The 22,680-nt window shown below is 53.6% G+C and overlaps 2 protein-coding genes across 2 annotated transcripts in view; one reads left to right on the plus strand and one right to left on the minus strand.

Annotated features, from left to right (window-relative positions):
- Window positions 1–5,756, plus strand: part of DNM3 (dynamin 3) — a 186,002-nt gene extending 180,246 nt beyond the window's left edge. Inside the window, exon 21 of the mRNA XM_075710288.1 lies at window positions 5,720–5,756. Within this exon, the coding sequence (XP_075566403.1) occupies window positions 5,720–5,756 (37 nt within the window). The remainder of the gene's footprint in view (window positions 1–5,719) is intronic.
- Window positions 5,757–10,957: 5,201 nt separating this feature from the next.
- PIGC (phosphatidylinositol glycan anchor biosynthesis class C) lies at window positions 10,958–11,836 on the minus strand. Its single transcript, XM_075711446.1, has one exon. It carries the CDS (start codon window positions 11,834–11,836, stop codon window positions 10,958–10,960), a length of 879 nt encoding a protein of 292 aa, XP_075567561.1.
- Between the last annotated feature and the right edge of the window lie 10,844 nt (window positions 11,837–22,680).

The raw sequence follows: 22,680 nt of genomic DNA on the forward strand, positions 1-22,680 counted from the left end.
CTTTCGGGTTTTCTGACATTTGGAATTACACAATTATGCCCATTTTCTCTTTTAATGGCTAAACTGGGCAAAGAAAATCAATGTGGTTTCTTACCAAGCTCTTCTGAAGGCCCCATACTTCCATGTCTCTCTGCAAGAAGCTTGCCGGATGGCTGCTTCTCCTATAATTTCTCCTTATCCAAAGTCTAGTTTTCAAGGAATGTTGTTAAACAAGAAGGGTATGTATGGGACAATGCGTGTTTTACTTTATTTCCACATTGGCAGCTGACATGCAAAGTTGGTTGGGTGGTTGGTAAGGACCAGGCAGCGGTGCCCCAGCTTGCAGGGCTCAGTGTGGAGCCATCTCACCCTGCAGCAAGGATGTGAAAGGGCGGTTTGAAGAGCCAGTACGTGACAGACCGGCGTGTGCCAGCTCGCTTTGTCCTCTGCTAGTGCTTGCTCACATTACTACTCGCACTGAACTCATGGGAAGCCTTGGGGGTGTGTGAGTGCATGTAATACCTATAAATGTACCGTGCGGCAGGATCCAGAGAACTGAGCGTTGCTTTTGGTCATTTTGTGAAACAGAAGCAGATGTAGATACAGATATATGCACAGCTGTAAATGGGCTATGGCTCCTCTGCCCCCTGTGTGAGCCAATTCACAGAGCTATGGCCCAGATTTGCATCTGAGCTTTCCAAGGGTCTGGTTTGGGTTTGAGATACTTGCTCACGCCAGTCGATAAAGTTCCACTATGCCCCCTATATAAAGATTTAATCTTTGCATCACTTGAAGTCCTGCACACCTCGGATTAGGGTCACTTTATCCAACTAGGTACTGAGAAGTGCTCAGCTGTGCATCCTGGTAATGGATTATTTTAGCAGATGTTCACTTGCAGAGGTCATCTCTGCCAATTGTTTTGCACGTTATAGATTAATGCGTTATGAAAACCTTTTTGTCTTAACTGCATTACTTCACTTTAAACACTTCGGGTCAGTGTCACCCTTATAGCTTAAAACTTACTGAGTTAACAGAATTAAACTAGAGATTAATTTGGCCTCATTTCTTCAGAAAATATTAATTGCTATTATTACAATTATGGTTACAGATCCCCAGGCAAAGCAGTTGGTGGTTTCAAAGGCCCCCGGTATAATCAGTCTAATAAATTTATTTATTGAGACTGCATGTAGGGCTCCAGTATGCTGTAGCCCCATGGTTAGGAAGAATCCAAACAAATAGCCACAATAAATGGGGATTTAGCCTATTAAGTATTCCCAGACTGCTGATTAGTTGTGCTCACCACTGAAGCAAATTGTGTTTCAGCTTGTGTAAGAGAGACGAGCTTGGGAAAGCATCATGATTTGTATGTTAGCTTAACTTTAATTTCCTGTCAACCTCATACTTGTGACACACACCTGGGGAGTCCGGAGGTCAACATCTGAAGCACAGTGAAGATGGAGTTTGTCAGAGCACCAGCATCTTGGTGATCTCAGAAGACTGCTTAAGTGGCCGGTGTTTGTTTGGAGAACAGGCCCAGATCCCCAACACCAAGAGCACAAAATCAGCTTTCAAGGGGAAAAAAAGGTTGCAAACCCAACTACAGTCATATTGATTTTACTATGAGAAAAGAAAACATATTTTGATGATTTTTCTTGTGTTCTACACAGTTTTCCACTGTGTAGCGCACTCTGCTGTAACATGCAATGCATCTATTATGTATTTTTATAAATAGCTGTAGTAGGCCATACTGTTGCCTAGCCAGCAATCCTGTATATAGTTTATCAGAACTCTGTTACTGACTGGCAGCTGCCTGCTGATGGAAAGCCAGGCATAGCGCCTCAGCCACAGAAAGTCACTTTAATCCCAGATTTTGATATTCATTCAGTGATATTGCAAGGCCATGATCTGCATTTATCCCACCGTACCCCAAGGACTCGACTTAGTTGTCCAAGGTCCCCTTTGTTCAGTGGAAAAAGGCAGCACCTCCAGAAGGTGATTCAGCCCGGTGTGGCTGCATGGGAGATGAGGGTGGTAATGCCAGTAAGTTTGGAGCCTCAATTAGATGACATAGATCCTGGCCTAAAAACATGTTTTTAAATCCTTGGTACTTGAGACTCCTTAATTTACTTTAATGACTCTTCCTGTCAAGCATAAGGAAGTAAGTAGCACAATTCAGCACTGTCCTTAACTTTGCCCCCCAAGAAATTGTATTTCTCAGCAGTAATCCTGAATTGTAAATGAAGCTCTGAAGGGTGAATTTACCTGAAAGAGGAGGAGGAGGCAGTGAGGCACCTGTGGCCCCACTGTCAGCACCATCTGGTTCTGTGCTCAACACTGACGTCATGGGACACAGCTGCACAGCCCTCCCTTCCTCTGCATCCTTGTTCAGATCACATCTAAATCTGGCCCTGCGCCCTAAACACAGCACTTTTAGGTGCGCAAGTTAATAATTAATCTTGAGCACAGATCCAGAGTTTGATGATTTTACCTCTAACTTCTTGCATATATATTTTTCAGAATAAACTACATAGCATTTTTCCTAGAAACAACAATTCTAAGTTCTTCCCAAGAAATTGCCACATGCAATTGAGTAAGTACTGTCCTCCAACCTCAGCCTGTTTTCTCCTGTTGTACAGTGCCTGGAACAAGTTTGTTTGTCCTGCTCGCTCCTGATGCTGGCAAGTCATGTCTCTCCCATCCCTTGTTCTCAGAGGAGCAACCTTGGCAGCAACTTGCTCCATGCCTGAAGGACAGCAGGTTGAGCAGGCCGTGGATCTGCTAGAGGGACTGGCTGCTTCTGACTGGCCACTGCCCACTCTGCAGACACCGTTACACAGAGTGAGCTAAGCCTGAACTCCCATATCTGAGAATTGTGGGTTGCGCTCCCTTTCTTTGATTCCCTCTGGCAAAGCTCAGAAGATTGCCAAGGGAGTAGTAGAGACTCCTGTTAAGCAACAGCAGGGCTTCTGATCTTATGTGAGGTGCGTAATTAGCTGGGTGATGACATAGCTAAGTTTCAGGAGGGTGCTCATTGCATTTAGGCTAAGCCTGGGTCTCTGCCTAGAGAACATGTTCCTCCTCACCTCATCGTGGCTGACCAACAGCTGAAGAGCTTGCACGTGCCGTAAATAGTTCTTGGCCTTTAATCTCAAGGGACCTTGTGTTAGGATTAAAAAGAGTGTATGTTCAATGAAAAGGCTTATGTACATAGTTAATGTGTGTTTATTTTATTGCTGATCTTGTTGCACTTTCTGAGTAAGCCTCATAAAAGTAGATTATTTATTATATTAAAGGAGATAACATAGATTATGGCATTTCGTGTTAAAGCATAACATAGAAAATACTATAGTCTCTATCGCAGACAGCTGCACTAAACAATGTGTATACAGCGTATTGAGATTACTGGCTAGTTCTGTCTTAAAATAGTCCAAACCTCCTGAACTGAAAGCAGACCTGTTTTGAACCTGTGACACTGGGGAGGCATCCAACCTCTTGGTGTGCTTATGGCATGGTTCCTCCCGCTGTGGCATTGAACCTCCTCCCACAGCTCCATTGTGTAAATGAATGTTACTCTGCCTGTCTTTCCTCTTGCTTTGTCTGCAGGCGAGCTGAAACCGATGGCCCCTCCCGTCCAGACAGTCCTCCACTCTTGCTTGATATATGATTTGTCCTGTCTTGCCGGCCGTTTGCTTTACTGCCTGTCTCTTTACTTTTCCAGGATGGTGTAAATGATGACTTCTTTTTGTAAGAAGCAAACGCTTAATTTCTTTCTGAATTTTGCTCTGTATGTTAATGCCCTACTTCATGTGAGCCAAAACATCTGCCTTTGGTTTCATAATCTGTAAATGGTTCTTGGTGTTGACCTTTGAGCACAGCAAGTCAATTCCTGAAACCATGGTCATTATTGAGCATCACATACACCTGCTGTAAAAATGTTATGCTGCATTTCTGAACCTGAAATAAACTGTAACTCTTGATGGGCTTTTATTATTACTTTCTGGTTGTGCATGAGTGGTCTTCTGTCTCTCGCACCATCATCTCAGCATGCCGCACTCCGCCTCTGTTGGGGCTGCAGTGAGGATTTATCAGAGATGTGTGTTGCATTGACATCACTGAAGATGTCATTAAAAGGGGAGAAGGGGGAGGAGTGATCCATGGGAAGCATTCCGCCTGCTGCCCTGCAAGGGGCCTGGAGTGCTGCAGAGATATTTTGCTGGGAAATGGATGAATGTTTTTCAAGCCATACCTGGTATTCATTTCATTGTCAGGGAAAGCATGTTTTGGGGGAGATTCAGAGCTGAGCAGAAGGCCAGACCGAGTCCTCCAGAGCAGGAGCTGGAGTAAAACCGTGCATGTGTATGCATTATGTCTGGAAGGGATTTCCCCCTAAAGTGGTTGTGTACGAATGTGCAGATGTCTTGATTACTCAATTCCTCCTTCGGATCAGTATGAGCCAAGTAACGAATCGGTGCTTGGAGAAAATGGTCTGTATGGCACAACAAGCACAACAGCTGCCTATGGGAGAGGACGTTTCTCACCAAGCACACAACAGTCACTATGTTGGTCCTTAGACAGGTTTTGGGAAAGAGCAGAGCAAAAAGTGGGATGAGCAAAGCAGCGACATCCTCATTGAATTCACTTGCTTGCTGTAACGTTTGGAGATTTTTTTTTTTTTTAAAGTCTTTAATGGCTGTGCCTGAGGCGGTCTGTGTACTCTGCCTCAGTAAACAGCGGTGTCACACATATCCCATCTGGCTGGAGTACATTACATACCCCTGTATGAGTTTGGTTCCAGGTGTGTTGGTCAGCGACACGTCAGTGCTGTGTGCTGGGTAACAGGATGAGCGCTCGCTCTTCTCTAACCACTGCACTGAGCCATCGACTGAACTCCCATATCTGAGAACTGTGGGTTGCGCTCCCTTTCTTTGATTCCCTCTGGCAAAGCTCAGAAGATTGCCAAGGGAGTAGTAGAGACTCCTGTTAAGCAACAGCAGGGCTTCTGATCTTATGCGAGGTGCGTAATTAGCTGGGTGATGACGTAGCTAAGTTTCAGGAGGGTGCTCATTGCATTTAGGCTAAGCCTGGGTCTCTGCCTAGAGAACATGTTCCTCCTCACCTCATCGTGGCTGACCAACAGCTGAAGAGCTTGCACGTGCCGTAAATAGCTCTTGGCCTTTAATCTCAAGGGTCTCTCCTGCTAGGGGTGGCAGTAGATTCAATGCACTGCCATCACCTACATTTTTAACCTTTCCCAGCAACATCCCCTCCAGATACCCCAATCCAGCCCATAGATCCATCTTGTTTGATCATTCCCAATTTCACCAGAATCTCACTTTAAAAAGATCTACTTCAAGAACAGTGTTTGAAGCAGATAGTGGTGCAGATTTTAAGGTTGGCTGGGGAAATGCTCTTCCAGAGGATATTATTTGCTGCAAGAAAATTAGAAAGCCTGTGACCAGCGACCTCCGCACTTGTGATGTGATTGTCCTCATTCTCTGGCGCCAGCAAGTCAAATGGGAAGTGGTGAGGATGAAAGCCGAGGCTGTGCTGATAGCCAGCTGATGCTAATCTTGCTCTTGCTCTTTTCCTTAATGTGCATGTTCTGTGCCTTTTTCTCTTAACCCATTTATTAAGATAATTTTGTATATGAGTCATTTTATTCTATCTTGACCTTTTGTTTTAAATCTGTTCTCCCCCCCCATCCCTGTGAATTTTGGGTTACTTTTTGTCTTTTTCCTAGGCGACCTCCACCAGCTGTTCCAGGAAGATCGTCCTAACACACACATTTCTTTTTTGTTATATGCAATCTGTCTTTTTTTTTTTTTGTCCAAAATTATCTTTAATTTGCACTAGCCTATTTGTAAATGAAAGATTTTATTTTCAGATGTCAATGATAAGCCTGGATATAAAGAAAATAAAAATTCTACCTACAAAATGAGCATGTGCTGCTTTTCTATTGAAGAGTCTACCCACTCTTTCTCCAGTGGAGCCATTAACACCCCATGGAAGCAATTGCCTGGGCTCTGTGGAGACTCCCACCCTCTGAGGTGGTGGAAGGAGGGACGTTCTGCTGGGGTTCCACCACTGCTTCTGAATTCATTAACCACCAGGATTGCTCTGTATGAATGGCTTTGGCTTAGCATTAGTGGGAAGAAAAGTAGCCAGTTTCTTTAACAACATGAGAGTCCTAAAAGATGTCTACCGTACCAGCAGCAACACCTGACTGTGTGCAGAATGGAAAGTCAACAGAGAAGATTGCAGCAGTCTCTCCACTGATGAATCTGCACAACTGTAAATAAATCACAGCTGCTCTGACCATTTCTTTTCAAGCTAAACCTCTGAATTCCTTGTGAGCCAAGCTCGTTGGAGCATCTGAGCTCAAATAGCTGTAAGGAGCTATCTCTGGGATTCCAGATGTCTCTGTCCCTATGGGAAAGATAAAACTGCGATTTAATGTTTCAAAGATGTGCTTGTTTTGGGTGCCAGAGAAGTATATGAAGAATAAGTCTAAAAAAGGGAAGATTGATGGGTTTTATTGACCTTTTTTCCTGATATGAAAACAAAGAAGGGATGTCTCACAAACCATTGCAGATAAATCAAAGGGAAGTCCACAGATATGAACTGGAGGTACAACACGGCATCAGGACGCCAGCCCGTTGCTTAAGGGGCACAAACAAGATGTTTCTTTGTAGTAGGAAGTTCACAGTGAGAGGGAGCTGTAGTGGTGCTGCTCAGGGGATGGGCACAGGGGAGTGGCGATTGGTAACGTGTGTGCAGAAGGGGCCTGACAACACACAGGCTGTGCTCAGTTTCAAGCCAGGTCTGACACAGCTTTGCTGAATTTGGGCAATTCCTCTTGTTCCAGCTGATTTAGGTCCCTGCTGACCTCCCCTATACCCAGGGAGCTGCTGAACCACCTGTATGTGCTGGTAAATGCCAGACAATGAGTTTGCTCAAATTATAAGGGAGTGCAAGTCCAGAGAGCTGTAGACTTACACAGATTTTTCTTTCTTCTTACTTAGGCTTTGTCTTTTGGTAGAGTACAACAGGAGAAACAGCAATGGTATTAGCAAAAAGGTGGGGGGGACCAAGTACAGCAACTCTTAGGAGAGGGAGACAAATTATCATTCCTGCTAGACCTCTCAACTGCATGTGCTAAACTAGGAATTGCTGGAGCTGAAAAAGAGTACAATAATGGGCAAGGTGCTTCCCAGCACCCCAGAAAAAGGGAGAAATGGAGGCTCCTATCAGTCCCATGAACACAACTGTCCCAAGAGTAGGGGATGAGGAGGGCAGCTCAGACTGGCCGTGTCTTTCATCTGTGGAACTCGTCTCTGTCAGATACTAAGGCAAAAAAAACCTCAGCAGGGTTCAGGAATTGTGTTTTTTCAGGACTACTACAGCAGCAATGGCATTTGTACCCAGCAAGCTCTTGAGGAGGTTCTGGCCGTGCTTCACCTCTCAGGTAAGAGGGAATGGGAACAGGCTGAATTTCACAAGCTGCTTTTTTTCCACGTTGTTCAAAAATCTGTTCCACACCAGGGGATATATTCCCTCTGGGATACGGCATGGTACCAACAGATGAACCAACAACAAATAAAAGGTGGCTGATATTTTAGTTGTATGGCCTTACCTACAGCACCCCAACCAGGAGCTGCTGCTGTCCTAGCTGCCAGCTGACCTCCATGCATTAGGCTGTAAGGCACAAACTTCTTTCTTGGGGCATTTTATGGTGTTAAACCTTTCACAGAAATCTTTACCTTCTTCTGAAGTATTTGGTAAAAAATATTGCTGGAAATAGGACTCTGAACTTCATGGTTTTCTGGTAGCTATTCCTAAATTCTCCTAAGTAGAAAGATAAAGGTATTGGTGTGCTGGGAAACCTTGGCACATTCGTTAGCATCAGCTCATGGGATGGCTTTTTAAAGAAGCTGTTTAACCTAGTCTGTGCTATTTCCACCCTGCAATGGTATACATCGTGTGGCTAGGTGGAGAATGCTAAGGGTGCTGCACCAGCTGGTGGCATTATGTGTCTTAGGCTCCTTGTTAATGGATGCGTTAGGACCAAAATCCTATTTTAGTTTCCTGATCATTCATGTTGTTGCCGTTGCCTCTCATGTCACAAATCTGAGAAAAGCTTAGTGATTAATGTGGGAATTTAAGAGATATAAAGATCTTACCTTCAAAGACTAAAGCTTCACTCTTTCCAGGCTTCCCAGATCCAGTCTCCCACATGGGGAGGGATGCAGGCCCCTGACAGCACGGTGTGGGTGGCTGATGCTTGCCTTTCCCTGCAGCAGAGGCTGTAGATGGAGATTCCAGATGGTACGTGTCAGTGGCTCCCCCAGGAGCAAGGTTTATCCCCAGACAGTTTACAATTACTCGCATTTGGCCAGCTTCAAATCAAAAGAAAATGTCCCACTGAAGTACTCAATCTCAGTGGACTTGGAAACCTAAGAGAAAGAAACTGCACTTCCTTATAACATTTAACTCTTTAGAGTTGGTTGAAGATGATTTGGCTGCAAATGAACTGAGAAGGACCTATTTGTTCGGTCTCAGCATGTGCTTCATCAGAGAAGCTGCGGAATGGTACGCTCGGGTAGCAAATGCTCAAAGGGCATCCAGGTTTACTGCTCAGCTGGGTGTAGAGTTATGGCAAAGTTTTGTTCTGTAGAGGATATTCTGACCTCAGGCATGAAGACATAATGGCCGTTTATTCAGCATCTTAACTTCAGCAGCATTGCAGAGCATGTGTCCTCAGGAAGAAGGTCAGAGCTGTCCTAGGGAAACTCTGCCTGACCTCTGCGTCTCCTCTCCCTGGCGCTCTCTTGCATTTTTCCCTCCTCCAGAGTCCCTTTGTGCATCCAGGCTGTGGACTGGGCTTTATATTTTCATCTCCCAGGTTAGGGAGAGCAGGTATCTGTGTGGGCAAGCCAAGGGGAGGGCCAGGCCTTTCCCCAGGGGATCTCTGGGCAAGGACTGAGGCTAAGGAGGAGGTGAAGGGAAGGAGCTGGGCAGAGCAGAGAGGCCTGGGGCTGTGGGCAGGGATGAAATTGCCTGCAGCAGGCAGGACGGGACACATCGTGCAGCCCACCTGGAGCTGGGCGGACAGGGCCTGCTGCATCAGTTGAAGCCCAGGGATCTGCATGGGTGATCCACTGGGTTCCAGCTGTGGCTGAGGCGATGGTGGCAGTCTGTGCCCATCTCCACCTGGAATGCCTGGGTAGTTGATGTTTGCACTTTTCCTAACCCAGAGCTGGTTTTGAGAGTCTGAATTTGGGAAGAGTATTCTGGGGGGAAATATTTCTCCTTGGGGGAATGGATGCAGCAGAAACTCTGCTTTCTTGTAGCCTCAACCGTGATAGACATTAACAACAGGCACCAGGCAGGATAGATTTGATTTACTTTTGACTTACACTCAAGCCTTGCCTACCGATGGACTCCAGGAATCGGCTTTGGATGGCAGCGTTACAATGGCATTAGCCCAGCGTGGGATGGGGCATTGCAGTCGCTGAGCAGCTTTCTGGGAAAACTCCGTGTGAAAAAACAAGTCTTCTTTCCGAAGAACTAACAAATGTCATCTTGACTGTGAGCATCTGGCTACTCTTTGCTCCCTGTGAGACTGGAGCACGGGCTCTAAACTTCCACAGGTTTTAATTAAAACCAAAATGAGATGTAGTCGTCACCATGACGACAACAGCAACATTTAACACTTGGCAAGAGCAATAACAAAGCACTGGAAGTGTCGGGGACTCCGACGGGGGCTGCTCATTTCCAAGAAAGCCCAAGAAGCACGCGGCAAGCGCCCGCTTGCTGGGGTGAGATGCTGGCGCCCAGCAGATGGGGTAAATCAAGCATAACATTGCACTTCTGCAGCGTTGGGTTTCCACATGAGAAAAGTTTCATAAAAACCCAGGTAATGCCAAATGCATCCCTGCAAGGTGGGGCTGGGGCAGGTGTATACATCCCTTCCCTCTTGTGGTGCCGGCTCTGGCAGGCTCTGCTCCCTGGGGAACGGGAAAACACCCAGGAAGCCCTCTCGGCACAAGGCCGGCTAGTCCTGGCATGGCCTCCGGCGGGACTTGTTTGCTGGGAGCGCCCTCTGTTGCAGTGTGTGCGGTGCCAGACACTGGACAGACAGCTGCCAGACAGGACCTTGCTGCGCCCCGCCGCTGTTGCAGCAGCCTGGCATCTCCCCAGCCGGTGGGTGCACCCGCAGGGGCCTGTGCTGAGCTCCATCCCCCTGGCTCAGGGTCTGGCCCCGCAGCGAGGCCAGATCCACCTCTGGGAGGGGTTCTGAGAGGGAAGGCAGGCGTCCTGCCTCCTCACCCTCCCCTTCTCCTAAAGGATTTAGGGTAACATGGTGCCTGGTAGCGGTGAGGCTGTTCTGGCATCGGCGACGGGCAGGGTGCAGGTGAGCAGGGCTCTGCACTGCACCCATCCCAGGCACCCTCGTGCTCAGTCCTGCGGGTCCGGCAGCACCCAGCGCCCCACACGCTCCTGCCCTGCCCGCAGCGACCCTCACCCAGCCCCGTTCCCCTCCAGCCCTCCCAGGGAAGTGCTGTCAGTTCCCATGGCATGCATTGAGGTCGCTGGGGCTGAGGACCTCCATGGGCACGCCGTGGGGCACATCTGAGCCAGATGTGTGTTTCCGTGTGGTGTTTCTGCTCAGGGAATGCACGCCCCCATACATCCCCCCCGCAAACGCAGGTATGGGTCTGCGTGGCTGGAGCTCGTACCTCCCCGCTCGCCTGTGCCCCAAGCTGCTGCACAGGCCAGCCGCTCTGCGGGGTTCAGCTCCTTCCTTCACCAAAACCAAGCAGGGCGGGTCTGGAAACAGATGCTGAGGGTAACGCACGCAAATGTGGTCCTCGCTGCAGTGCGAGGGGCTTTATTGGGCTGGTGTCCTACCCCCGGGGCTGTCCCCTGGCAAAGGCCTTTGTGCTGCTCGCAGCAGAGGGTCCCCCCTGGGCCAGGCCTACATGAGGAACCTGGACAGGTCCTCCTTGATTTCAGCTTCATCCCATGGCCCATAGATGTTGTCCTTGAGCAGCTGAAGGCGGATGAGGCAGTAAGGGCAGAGGCAGGAGATGGCAAGCAGCAGCGAGGCGAAGAGCACGGCGCCCACGCTGGAGACGGTGGCCAGCCCCGCCAGCGCCGCCAGCGCGAAGAGCACCGTCACCCCCACGTAGCATCGGGGTGTCCGGGCTTTCAGTTTCTTCTGCAGCATGGGCCAGAGGGCAAAGATCTGCATGGCGAAGGTGACCATGACGAAGGCGTGGAGGGAGCGAGGCAGGCGGGAGGCCAGGCACACCGAGGCAAAGATGGCCATGTTGAGGGACAGCGTGCTGGAGACGATGGCGGCGTTGGCGCCGTAGTCGAAGAAGATGAGATGGCCGAGAAGCATGAGGGACGACATGGCGTAGATGGTGTCCGTGCTGATGGACTCCGTCAGCGTCTTTAGCACCGGCGAGAAGCCGTAGGTGAAGGCGGCGAACACCAGCGTGCTCTTCAGGTCGGCCCACCGCGTCCGCCCGCTCTCCCGCCGCCCGGCCCCGCCGTCCACGGCATCGAAGAGGACGTAGCCGAGCAGGGAGGAGACCAGGGCCGCCCCGAAAAGCCCCTGCGGGCTCAGCATCCCGGCGTCCATGTACCACCAGGTGACGACGAAGATGCAGACGCTGCACAGCTGCTGCACCACCGCTCCCGACTGGAAGACGACGGCCCGGTACCGGTACCGGCGGGCGTGCACGTTCTTCCGCAGCTCCTCCAGGAACCGCTGGTCCACGTAGTTATCGGGGAAGGGCTGCCGCTCGTACAGCACCTTCTGCCACCGCCGCCCGGGGGCCGGCTCCATCTCCCCGGGCCGGGGCGGGGGCTCCGCACACGCAGCCGCAGCCCCGCCGCCGCCTCCGCCGGGCCCCGGTGGCGGCGCAAGGGACGCCGGGGCACTCGGGGCCGCCACCTGCCGGCGGCAGCCCCCGGCAAACCGCGCCGCGCACGCCGGAAGAGGCGGCGGGGGCGAGGGGGAGGCCCGGGCCGGGCCGGGCCGGCGGCAGCTGCGGGGGCCCCGGGCCGGGCCGGGGTGGCGGCGGGGCACGGGGCTGCTCGTGCCAGGGAGGACCCGCTGGAAGCCGGAGCGGGGAGGAGGGGGCAGCAGCGCTGGGCACCGTCAGGCCTGCGAGGGTTCCCTCTCCGGGGGGAGCCCCCCCACCCCCGGGGCTGCCCTCCCCTCTCCCTGCAAGCAGGCTGTTCCCTGCAGCCAGTTTTTGGTTTGTTTTTTTTTTTTTTTTTTTTGGGGGGGGGGGGGTGTTTCGGGGAGACCCCAGCTCCACGCCAGGATCCTGGGTGCCACAGCCCTTATCCTGCAGGCGGGCTGCTGCGTGGAGGTGCTGCTGGGGCTGCCTCGCTTCTCCCCGTCCCCCGACAGCAGCCGGGCTGGCAGCTGCAGGAGGAACCGCCGGCCCCTCGGGATGGAGGGGTGCTCCTGCTGTGGGCTCAGCAGGTCCTGCCGTGGTCCCGGCAGCGGCTGTGCCCACTCACAGTGGCGAAGCGCTCTCCCGGGGGACCCTCCTGCAGCCCCAGTGCACCATCCTTAAGCTGCCGTCAAGAAGGGCACGGTCGGTCGGTGGGATCTGGTCTGACCCCCTCTGTGCTTGGACACCCCCGGGCATGTCCAGCCTCGCTGCTCGGCGAGTGACCCCAGCCTGTGCCGCAAGCCCCGCTCCCCGTCCTGGCCCAGCAAGGCACCTGCTTTTCTGGCTAAACCAGGATCCAGCACTCATGTCGGGGAATGTGGGTGTGATGCTGCGAGCATGGGTCACCTTTCCCCTGCAGCTCCTGCCAGCTTGCAGCTCAGTCCTGCCCTGCTCCCGGAGCCTGCCGGCACCCTCGAGAAGCGGAGCAGGAGGAGGAAAGGGAGAAGTCACGGCTGAGCAGGGGCCGAGAAGTGCGGCTCTGCAGGGACACCCATCTCCCGTGCTGCCCATCCCCTCGCCAAAGGGACTGAGCTAGTGTGCAGCGAGGGGACTGGGGAACAAAAAGGGACGAGGGGCGGTTTTGCAGAGGCAAGAGGCGTTTTTCCTAAGTGTGTGTTTGTTTGTGCTCAGGTCAGAGCCTTCCCGGCCCCGGAGAGCTGCTTGCTGCAGTGGAGCTGCTTACTTTGGCCTCACCCAAGAGGCCTCAGCGCGGGGTAGAGCAGCTCCGAACACTGCCCTGTTTGTGCTTTGGGAAGGGGTGTTCGTGGCTGCCCTGTCGCGGTGGGAGCAGGCGAAAGAGCTGACGGTTGTTTTCCCCCGCCAGCCCTCACATGTTTCCCTTCGTACGGGCAGGAGCCAGCCAGCGCCTGCCACGGGGGACTCTCCAACCAGGACCCCGCCTCGTCCAGATACGTGCAGAGCCGCAGGTAAGCCCCATGCTGCTGGTGTGCCTTCAGGGAGGCCTCGGGCTGAGCCACCCTGTGGTGACATCTAAAAAGTGCCACCTCCCAGCCCCATATCATTGCTCTTGCTCTGCAGGGCAGGAGCGGCTGCTCAGGTACCCCATGCCAAGGGGCGAAGCCGGCAACCTCCAAGCCAGGATGGAGCTGGACTCAGTTTTAGCTGCCCTAGCTAAAAGCCCCCATCCCCACGCTGTGTATGGGGCCACGCGTGTGCCTCCATGCACACAAACCGGTGCCCACAGGGACAGGGAGTGCCGCCAGCTCCTGCGATTGCTGGCATTCCCTTGAAGCCCAGGGCCTGGGAACTCGAGATTTTGAATGAAATGTCGTTCTCCCAAAGCCACAGAGTAAAGCTGGGGCATGTAAGAGAAAAGCTCGGAGGGCAGCATGCCCCTGCTGCTCCCCTGAGAAGTGCCACGGCCACCGCAGTGGAGGGACGCCAGCTCCCATGGGCACGAGCCGGGCAGCACTCCGCTCTCGCTGCAAGTGTACGTAACCGTGATGCTCTGGGGACCGGGAACACTGGGCTGGGCTGGGGCACAATGCTGCCTCGATGTGGTCGGGTCCATCTGGAAACTCCAGTGGAGGGGGGAGAATAGAGGCGAGGGGTGCTTCTTGCGCCCCTTGAAATCTCCTCTGCTGTGGGCCACCAACGTTCCCTCGGATGCAGGGAGAGGCAGGAGACTGCTGCTGGCCAGTGACTCGCAGCATCACCAAGCCACGCCGCGCGATGCCAGCCACGGCAGAAGCAGAGCAAAGCCCCGCTGGGCGATGCCAGCGCAGCAGCTGTAGACCCCCACGGGGCGCCCAGCCACCGGACAAGGGGATCACCCCGGCGCTGGCTCCGCACCCTCGGCGGCACCGACCCAGTGCCAAAACCCACAGGGCCTGGCACCCACTCAGTGCTTGGGAGACCTCAAGAGTCCGCGGTGCAAAGCAGCTGCCGCTGCTGCGCTGGCACTGTGTCCCCACGGGAGGGGATGGTGCGTGCTCTGCCATGGTGTGAGCGCACTGCCCACAGTCCAAAGGGCAGCTCAGCCCTGCCTGGCTGGCCCAGACTTTGCCTGCGGGGGAATGACTCACCTGCCTGCACAACAGTCCTAGCGGGACCGGCCACGGGACCGGCCACGGGACCGGCCACGTCACTGTCTGTCCCTGCCGGTCAGAGGGAAACATGCGCCATGGAGTCACCCCTCAGCCCTCCTGGGGCTATGTGGCCATCGGGGCTCTCTTGGTGGGGATGAGCAGTAGCTAAGGTCAAGGATGCAAAAGCCCTTTGTGAGCATCTTAATTCCCGCCCTGGATTCCGTGCAACAAGACCTCCCTCACCTCATGATTAGGCGTCCCCAAGTGCCGCTGGCCTCTGGAGCGGCTGTAAGATGGCGAGTGCTGTCAGAGCCTCTGCTGAAATGCAGGAATGAGGAGCTGGACGCCGTGGCACTACAAACCCCGTACAGGTGGAGGCCCTATTGGCTTGGCTGTGCCTTGCCCTTTGCAAAGGGACCCTGCTGCGGATTTGTTTAGTTTCTGCCAGGCTCTGAATGTTTGAATAAGCTGCTAAAGCTGTTTGGAAGGAAGGCTGGAAAAGGTGAGAGGCTGCGACTGAAATAGCTGTGACTGATCTAGGCCTCTGCCGGAGATGTGTGAATATTGAAGTATGGAGGGCACTGCACCCCCCTCCTGCCAGTGCAGGTGAACCCTTGGGGGCTGCCTCCAGGTGTGTCTGCTGCTCCTCGGGGTGGGACCATCACTTGTGCCACAAAGAAGTGGGCTTTGAAATAACTGAACAGCACACCCTGCTTAGGGTTTGAGCTTGCCTGAGACTGCACAGACAAGGCAGGATCCTGCACCTCCCCGCGTCCCTCGGCTGGGGCTCTTCCCCACATCCCACCCGCGTCGCCCCGCAGGGGACGGGGCTGTTCCAGCTGCAAGTCTGCAGTGGTGTCAGCAGCTTTGCAGGCTGCCTCATGGTGCGGGCTCCATCCTTCTCATCCTCCCTCTGCGGCAAGCGGTGCCTGTGAGGGTCGTGCTGCTTGTCCTGGGTTGTTGCGGCGGAGCTGGGTCCCTGCATGGGCCTGGGGCGGCGGGATGGATGGGGCTGCTTGCGAGCGCAGCTATGGACGCTTGGGCTTTGTTTCTCTGCCAAATGATCCCCCAGCCTTCCCCTTTGACCCTGGAGCTGAACACTCCCTCCGCAGGAATGTTTTTCACGGGGGAGGTTGGTGCAGCTCCAGCTGCTGAATTTTTCCATGCCCAGAGACCATCTGCCTTAAATGGGCCCATAACATGGGCTGTGTCTGCTCGCCTGCAATCACCTATTTAAGGCTTTTTTTTGGATCCAGTCCCCAGCAAAGAGTGGGACGACACCAGCCCAGCTGGGCTGAGCCCCATGGGGGGATGCTGGGGCACACGGGGCTGGTTGTCCCCAGGTCCCCTGCAGCAGCATGCCTGGGACAGAAAGTCCAGTGCTACTCCAGCTCTCCCAAGCACCATCCTTCCTTGTGCGCAGGTCAAGTTTCCCTTGAGCCTGGTCTGCATCCCGGTCCCAGGGGGACCTGGGCCACCAGCAGCATGTGAGCTGGCAGCGGCATCCCCTGTGCAGGGATGCTCCTGGGTCCCCTGAGGCACAGCTCCTGCCCACGACCTCGCTGGCCAGACCCAGCTGAAGCTGGCCAGATCCCTGAGCCCTCCTGGCATCTGCAGCATCTTCCACCACCCAGGAAGCCTCCCTGCAAGCTGGGGTGAGGGGTGCTCTGTCCCATAGGACACCCCGCTGGCCCTGGCCACGTGCTGCGGTGCTGGCAGTGCAGCCAGGGCAGGGAGTGTGCCACGATCCCCGCGGGTCTCCATCCCGAGGCCAGACAGTGTGGGAGCACCAGGAGCTCCTGGCGGGGATGTCACCGGTTTCAGTGTCAAAGCTCCCTGTCTCAGGCAGGTCATTTCCAGAGCACAGCGGAGGCTGCTGCCACTGCCACAGCTGGGAGGGAGGGCTGCGCTGCTCTCCATTCCTCTCTGCATGGCATCACCCAACCTGCCCTACAGAGAGGAACCTGCCCCAGGGTGCAAGCCAGGACCTTGCTGGAGACCCCAAGGAGCCATTCTTGGGTGAATGGCCCCTGCCCAGGACAGAGAGGACTTGAATGCTGGTGAGTCACCGTTTTCCCTCATGGCAGCATCCTAGGGGCATGGAAGACAGGCTGGGCAAGACATGGGGGCTTGCAGGGGAGAATAAGGGTGGTGGGAACGGCAGCAGAGCAGCCAGGGAAGGGGGAAACTAGCAGCCTCCCAGGCAATGAGCTGAGACGAGGAGTTACCGAGGCTGCTGGAGAAACACAGTGATGCTGCTCGGGGTTGGGGAGAGTGGTCCAGGAAAGTGGGATTGGGTCTGAGGAGCCTAGGCTGGACCAGCGTCTGCCAGGGTGAGGTTTGGGATTTGCTGAGCCCATTGCACAGGGTGAAGGACAGGAAAGCTACTGTGGAGCAGGGTTGAGGAGCAGGAGAGATGCAACGCAGAAAGGCACATGCTTGCAGGGACATGACCTCTGGAAGACACAGCCTCTGGGGTGGCTGCAAGACTGAGCTCCCTCGGTCCTGGCATTCCCCAGTGGTTAGCACGGATCAGTGAAGCCCCATGGCAAAACGCCCTCCCCACCGCCCGCGCTGGGCTGCAAGGAGAGGGACAAGCTGGTCCAGCTGGGGTCCCCGGCCCGCTCCAGGGCAGTGGGTCAGTAAGGTCCCATTTTGTGGGGGAACCCTGTGAAGGTCAAGCTGTCACCTAGTGAAGACGGTTTTGGTTTTTAATCTGCTTTAAAAAAAAAAAATCTCTAGGAAACTGCAGCCAAAGATGACATCAATGATGTGCTCTGCCAGCTGCAGGGTGCTCCAAGGTAGGACAAGTCCAAACTTCAGCTCCCCAGGTAAGCTCAGCTCAGCCCTCAGCTGTATGTGGCACATCCCTAATGCACAGACACAAGGAGGAAACCAGACCTTGGGGGTAAAAAACTAAAACCTGCCTGTGGGACTTAAGCATGGGCTGTCATGGAAGCTGGAAGGTGAAAAATGTCCAGAATTTGGGAGTGAGGTGGATCTTCTGTTCCTGCGGGTGCCCCCAAGACCCAGCAGAGCAGAGCTGGGGCTCCTGAACAAAGCTTTTGCCAAGTGGTTTCTGACTCCATTGCCCTTTGTTTAGCCCCGAATTTGAAGCATGGGGCTGGGATGTGAAGAGCTGGTGCAGCTCTGCCGCAGTTGGTGAAAAGGCATCAAGAGCAAAACACTGAAAAACCCAACTCCCTAGAGGGTGAAGGCCACGTACCGATGGGGAGAGCTGGTAACCAGGGCGGTGGCTGCTGGAGCCACGCACCAGCTCTCCATTGCCCCGAGCCTCGTCCAGCAGCCTCTTCCCTCCCCTTGCAGCTCTGGGACATGGAGCGAGAGGCGTGAAGGGACCCAGAGTTTCCTAACAAGGTTTTTACTGTCTGCCCAGGGGATATTTTTGTTCTTTAGCTGTGTAAGTGCAAACAAAGCCAGGAATAGATGGGGTGGGGGACACTGGATGAAACAGTGTATGCAAATGGGCTGGCTTTTAAGGAAGTGTAGCTGGGGAAAAATTTGGTATGCACAGGTCAGAAGAGATTGTAAATCACTCCTTTAGCTTGGTGCACTGCGAAAGGATCCTTCTCCGTGCTCATCTTCCCATTTGACTAGTAACAAAGCATTTGTTCAAACACAGCATGGCCTCAGCCTGGAAACACAGCAGTTTCGGAGGAGATATTCACCCCAGGACTCCTTCATGCCCTCTCCTTCCTGTGAACATCTATCTACCTGGAGCCTCCAAGCCGGAGCCCGCGCACTTGGGAAGAGTGGTGCGGTGTCAGGGTTGAGGTGCGTTTTTACACACACAGTGCTTCTCCCTGCAGTGTGAGCTTGTCGTATCCAAAAACCAGGGAGGAGGGTCCCCTGGGCTCGGCCCTGCAGGACGTGCATGTTCCCCTGCGAGCATGTGGGTCCCCGAGGAGTGCCACTCCCTACCACCGGCCACCCCCTCATCCAGCTCCCTGTTTTTAAATATCTGCCAGAGAGGGGATGGAGCCAGGTGGGAATTTGGTTTATTTTAGTGCTCGGCAAAAGGGAAAGAGAAGCAGCTGAGCCCGTGGCACTCCCTGTGCATGCCTGGACGGCCCTTCTCGTCCCTCACCCCCTCCACGTGCATCTGGCAGAGATGCTGCTGCTCCGGTGCAGGCTGTGCCACCCTCCAGGCACACTCCCGGCGCTGCTGCCCCAGGGCCCCAACCGCTCTCCCAGCCCCAGGGCAGGGGGGGATCTCAGTTTTGGTTTTGTGTTGAGAAAGCCACAGATGCACCGTCCTGCTGGATCACACACCCACGCTATTGCCCACTTTGGCCTCAATTTGCATGGGGCTGCGGAGGAAACCCTGCACCATGTTGCACTGGGTGCTTTCCTGGCCCCTCTGCTTGCCCTTGGTGCTTATGGGCAGCTTCAGCCCACGCTATCCTCCCAGAAATAAAGCCCAAAAAAAGCTTTACACCTCTGTCACGTAGTTTTGCCGTTTCTCGGTTTCTGTAGTGAGATTTGCTTTTTCTTTTCCCAAGGGGGCTCAGACGGCGGCTGCCAGGAAGCACCGGGGGGACCAGCAGGCGCCCGCCACCACGGTTCACCCCGCTGGAAGCCCCTGGTTCCACACCACATTTCCATCATGTGACCAAGAGTTAATTTTGATTCTCTGTGTCTCAGCTGCCAGCAGCCTTTGGACTTTCCCCGCTCTGCCAGCCCCCCCGCAGATGGCAAGAGCAGCTCCTCAGCTGCTGACCGCGTTGTCTTCTCCAGCTGGCAGCGGGTGGTGGCCTCTGCACCAGCGTCACAGCATCAAGCCAAGATGCCGCCAAAGGTTGTACCTTGAACGCCTGTCAGCCGGGCTAGGAGAAGGTGGGTCCCTTCTTCTTGAGCCGTTTTCCATCCCTTCCCAAGCACCAGCTGTGGGAAAGGGTGTTTCCTGTTGCACACAGGCTCTGTGGTCCCGAGATGGGGCCAGGAGATGCCATGGCTTTCTGCTGTGCCTCGCCTGGGCCCCCCCGCTGGAGCAATCGTTTTGTCTCCTGTTCCTAGGCAAAGTTTTAAAATTCATACAAAGCCACATGACATGAGCAAACAAATACAAATGTGTTCAAAAGTGGAATTCCCATTTCAATTAATTTTCATCATGTTACTTAGATAAAGTTTTGACTTTAAGGTTTTGAGCCACTGAAGAGGGGACTTGGAGCCAGGCAGAAGAAATCTCTCTCCCGATCCAGCTGTACCGCCCGAGCCTCACGAGGGGTCTGAGCCTGCTGCAGGAGGCCACGGCCACGCGCCCGTCAGCGCTTTTGGGAGCCTCAGGACTGCGCCAGCGTCTACCCATGACAGATTTCAAGGCTCTTTCAGGCTGGATTGGAGCCGGCTGGCTGGAGATCAGAGCAGTCGCTCTCCTACACCAGGTCACGCAGCCCCTGCCAAGTGTCACTGTGTGCCATCGTCCCTGCCTCCCAAGAGGAGAGCTGCTCGCCGCTCCTCGGCGCCATCGCACGCCACCACGCCGGCACGCATTAAGTAAACCTAACAAGGCTCTGCGCAGAGCAAGCGTTTCGGTGACCTGGCCCACGGGTATCTGCAGTCTGATCAGCCGGTTGCTGTGACCATGGTCACAGCCCAGCAGCCCAGCATGGCATCCCCTGGGTTTTAACTGGTGCCAAGGAGGGGTGTGGGAGAGGGAATCAGCATCTGTGCAGGGGGATGTCTGGGACCCACATGTGGGGCCACCGACACATGGCCCTCCCCACAGGACAGTGCAGCAGCCCCAGCCCGGCAGAGGCATGACAGGAGCAGAATCACCGGTGCAAACTCCACCGACGGTCCCTGCTGCCTCAACCCAGGGGTGAAACCCCGCAGCAACCCTCCCCAAAAATCCTGTATCTCAGAGAGACTTTACTGAGTGATGAAAGAGCAATTATCAGCTCAGCTGGAGGCAAAGTTGCTCCTGTTTGGTTTTGTGAGGTAAACGATTCCAACCCTGTTTTCTTTTTTTGCACAGCTTGTTCCCTCTCTGCATGAGCTGCAAAAGACATAAAAGAAATACAGGATTTTTTAAAAGTTTTACACTGGTTTGCTGGATTCTCTCCTGCAAGTGGTTAACGGTTCATCTAAAGTCAGAGGAAGCTCTCTGAAGCAATCTTGCAATTTACAGCTTTTCCTTTACTAAATAAGAAATGGTCAGGAAATTAAACAGGAAATTGTGTCTGGAAGGAACAAAAGTTGCGTTGTCAGAACCTGCTTATGAAAGATTCACTTTATTTTAACCAGTAAGGAGCCAAGATCAATAGTCAGAAGAGGAAGGAGTTTGTGTGAATTAAATCACACGTGGAAAAAAAAAAAAAAAAACACTTGGGAAAACAAGAAGCCTTTGTAAAGAGCAGATAGGGATGAATGGGGGAGAAGGCTCAGCACCTGCAGCAGCCAAATGCTGGAAAGTGCTGAAACACAAAGGCCCAGGGTGTAACCCAAGGTCAGGTGTCTCTCCAGAAGTCAAACATTACTCCACGGCCTCAGTGCCCCAATCTCTGGGAGATACTCTACAGCCTGTACAACACTCTGAGGTCCATGTGAGTGTTACAGTGCAATGGACAAGCATTGTCCCTTTGCTGCACATTGTTTGCAGGTAAAACAGCGGCGCCTTTTCTTTCCTCCTGGTCAGAAACACCACACTGAGGTGCCCCTCAGGTGGCCACCTCCAGCTCTCCCTGCCCAGCACACCGAGCACCTCAACCTGGCTTTTATTCCCTGTCAGCAGAGCGATGCTCATGCTGCTGCCGACGGACCCCGTTGTGCTTTGCACGCTCACAGTCCTCTGCACCTCCGCGTTGACACTGCAGGCATGGAGAGTCCTCCCTGCCCAGGGGACATAGGTACGTGCATCATCGGGTGATGTGGTGGCTCAAATTCAGCCCCACGGCAGGGCTCGCCCTCCATGGAAACTGCACCAGCTCGCTTCATTGCGGAATTTGGCCAAGAGAAATTTGGTCAAGAGAAAGCCAAGACCCTGCTGCAAATGTGCAGCACTTTTTGAGAATCCCATGCAAATATTTGCTTCCAGGTAACCCTGCAGTACATTGGGCTTTGGGTTAATTATGGGTTCTGGTTGAGAGAGTGGGTAATCTGTAATTTTTTTTTTACCACTGTACTGCTCATTTTATCAGTGGTTGAGAAACAAGCTTAGCAAGCTCCGGTATGTGGGTATGTCAGAGGTGATGAAGCGAGACTTCCGTCTGGCTGATGGCACCAGGCTCTTTAGGTGGACACTTGTACCTGGTGGAGACTGACTTGAAGGGGCTTTTTCTCTGGGATCCTGCCCGGTCACTGTAATGGTTCCCCTGAAATGATCCATCCTCCATGACAGCTCTTTAATTGTGTTTGGTCTAAGCTGTATGTGATTAATCCCCAGCTGGTAATGGGACCATAGCATGTGGGAGCTGTGCCATCCGAGAGCAGCTGCATGGGCTGAGCAAGTGTGGCTTCACAGCCTTTCCTCCTCCTCTTGGGGAAAAGCTCTTGGCAAGGAGGCCGGAGGAATTACTGTCCTGGGAGCACGACAGAGGCTGACAATGGAGACGGTCCCAGCTGTAAGCTCTGACGTGGCCCTGAGCAAAGCATCCCGTGCCAGCGCCGAGGCAAGTGCTCTGATTGGAAATACTGAGCAATGGGTTAATAAACGTTTACCAGCTCTTCTAGCAGACAGCTAAGCAGTTGTTTAAATCTCCAATGCTTTGTGCGTGGATTACTCTAATGCTCTGGTCCTGGCCATCCCCAGTGCACAGAGTTTGTGGCCGAGGCTGTGTTGGTGGGATGGGGAAGTGCTCTCTGCGTGCTGGGTGAGGTGGCCACGTGTGGATCCTCCGGCTGGAGGCAGGATGGTGGGTGTGCAGGTGTACACCTTGCCTGGCATCTCCCTGTGCTGACACACTGCTCTCACTCAAAGGGAAGGTGCCAGAACTTGTGTAGCATCCATGAAGGAGATGAGTCCCACATGCATCCCTGGAGGGGTCACGTCCTGGGAGGGAGGGAAGCACCTGCAGCCAAGGCTCGTGTTGCCCGGCCTCTCTGTGGCACCCTCCAGCCCTAGGGGTGAGGGGGTGGGATTTGGGACACTGCCTGACATGGTTAAAACAGCTGTGGGTGGGATGTGTGCTGTTGCTCCCACAGCTCGGCTCAGG

The sequence above is a fragment of the Pelecanus crispus genome, chromosome 5 (genome assembly GCF_030463565.1).
Source record: "Pelecanus crispus isolate bPelCri1 chromosome 5, bPelCri1.pri, whole genome shotgun sequence".
NCBI classification, from domain to species: Eukaryota; Metazoa; Chordata; class Aves; order Pelecaniformes; family Pelecanidae; genus Pelecanus; species Pelecanus crispus.

Excerpts from the sequence above, each read along its gene's own strand:
- PIGC (XM_075711446.1), bottom strand. The coding sequence starts at position 11,836 with ATGGAGCCGGCCCCCGGGCGGCGGTGGCAGAAGGTGCTGTACGAGCGG.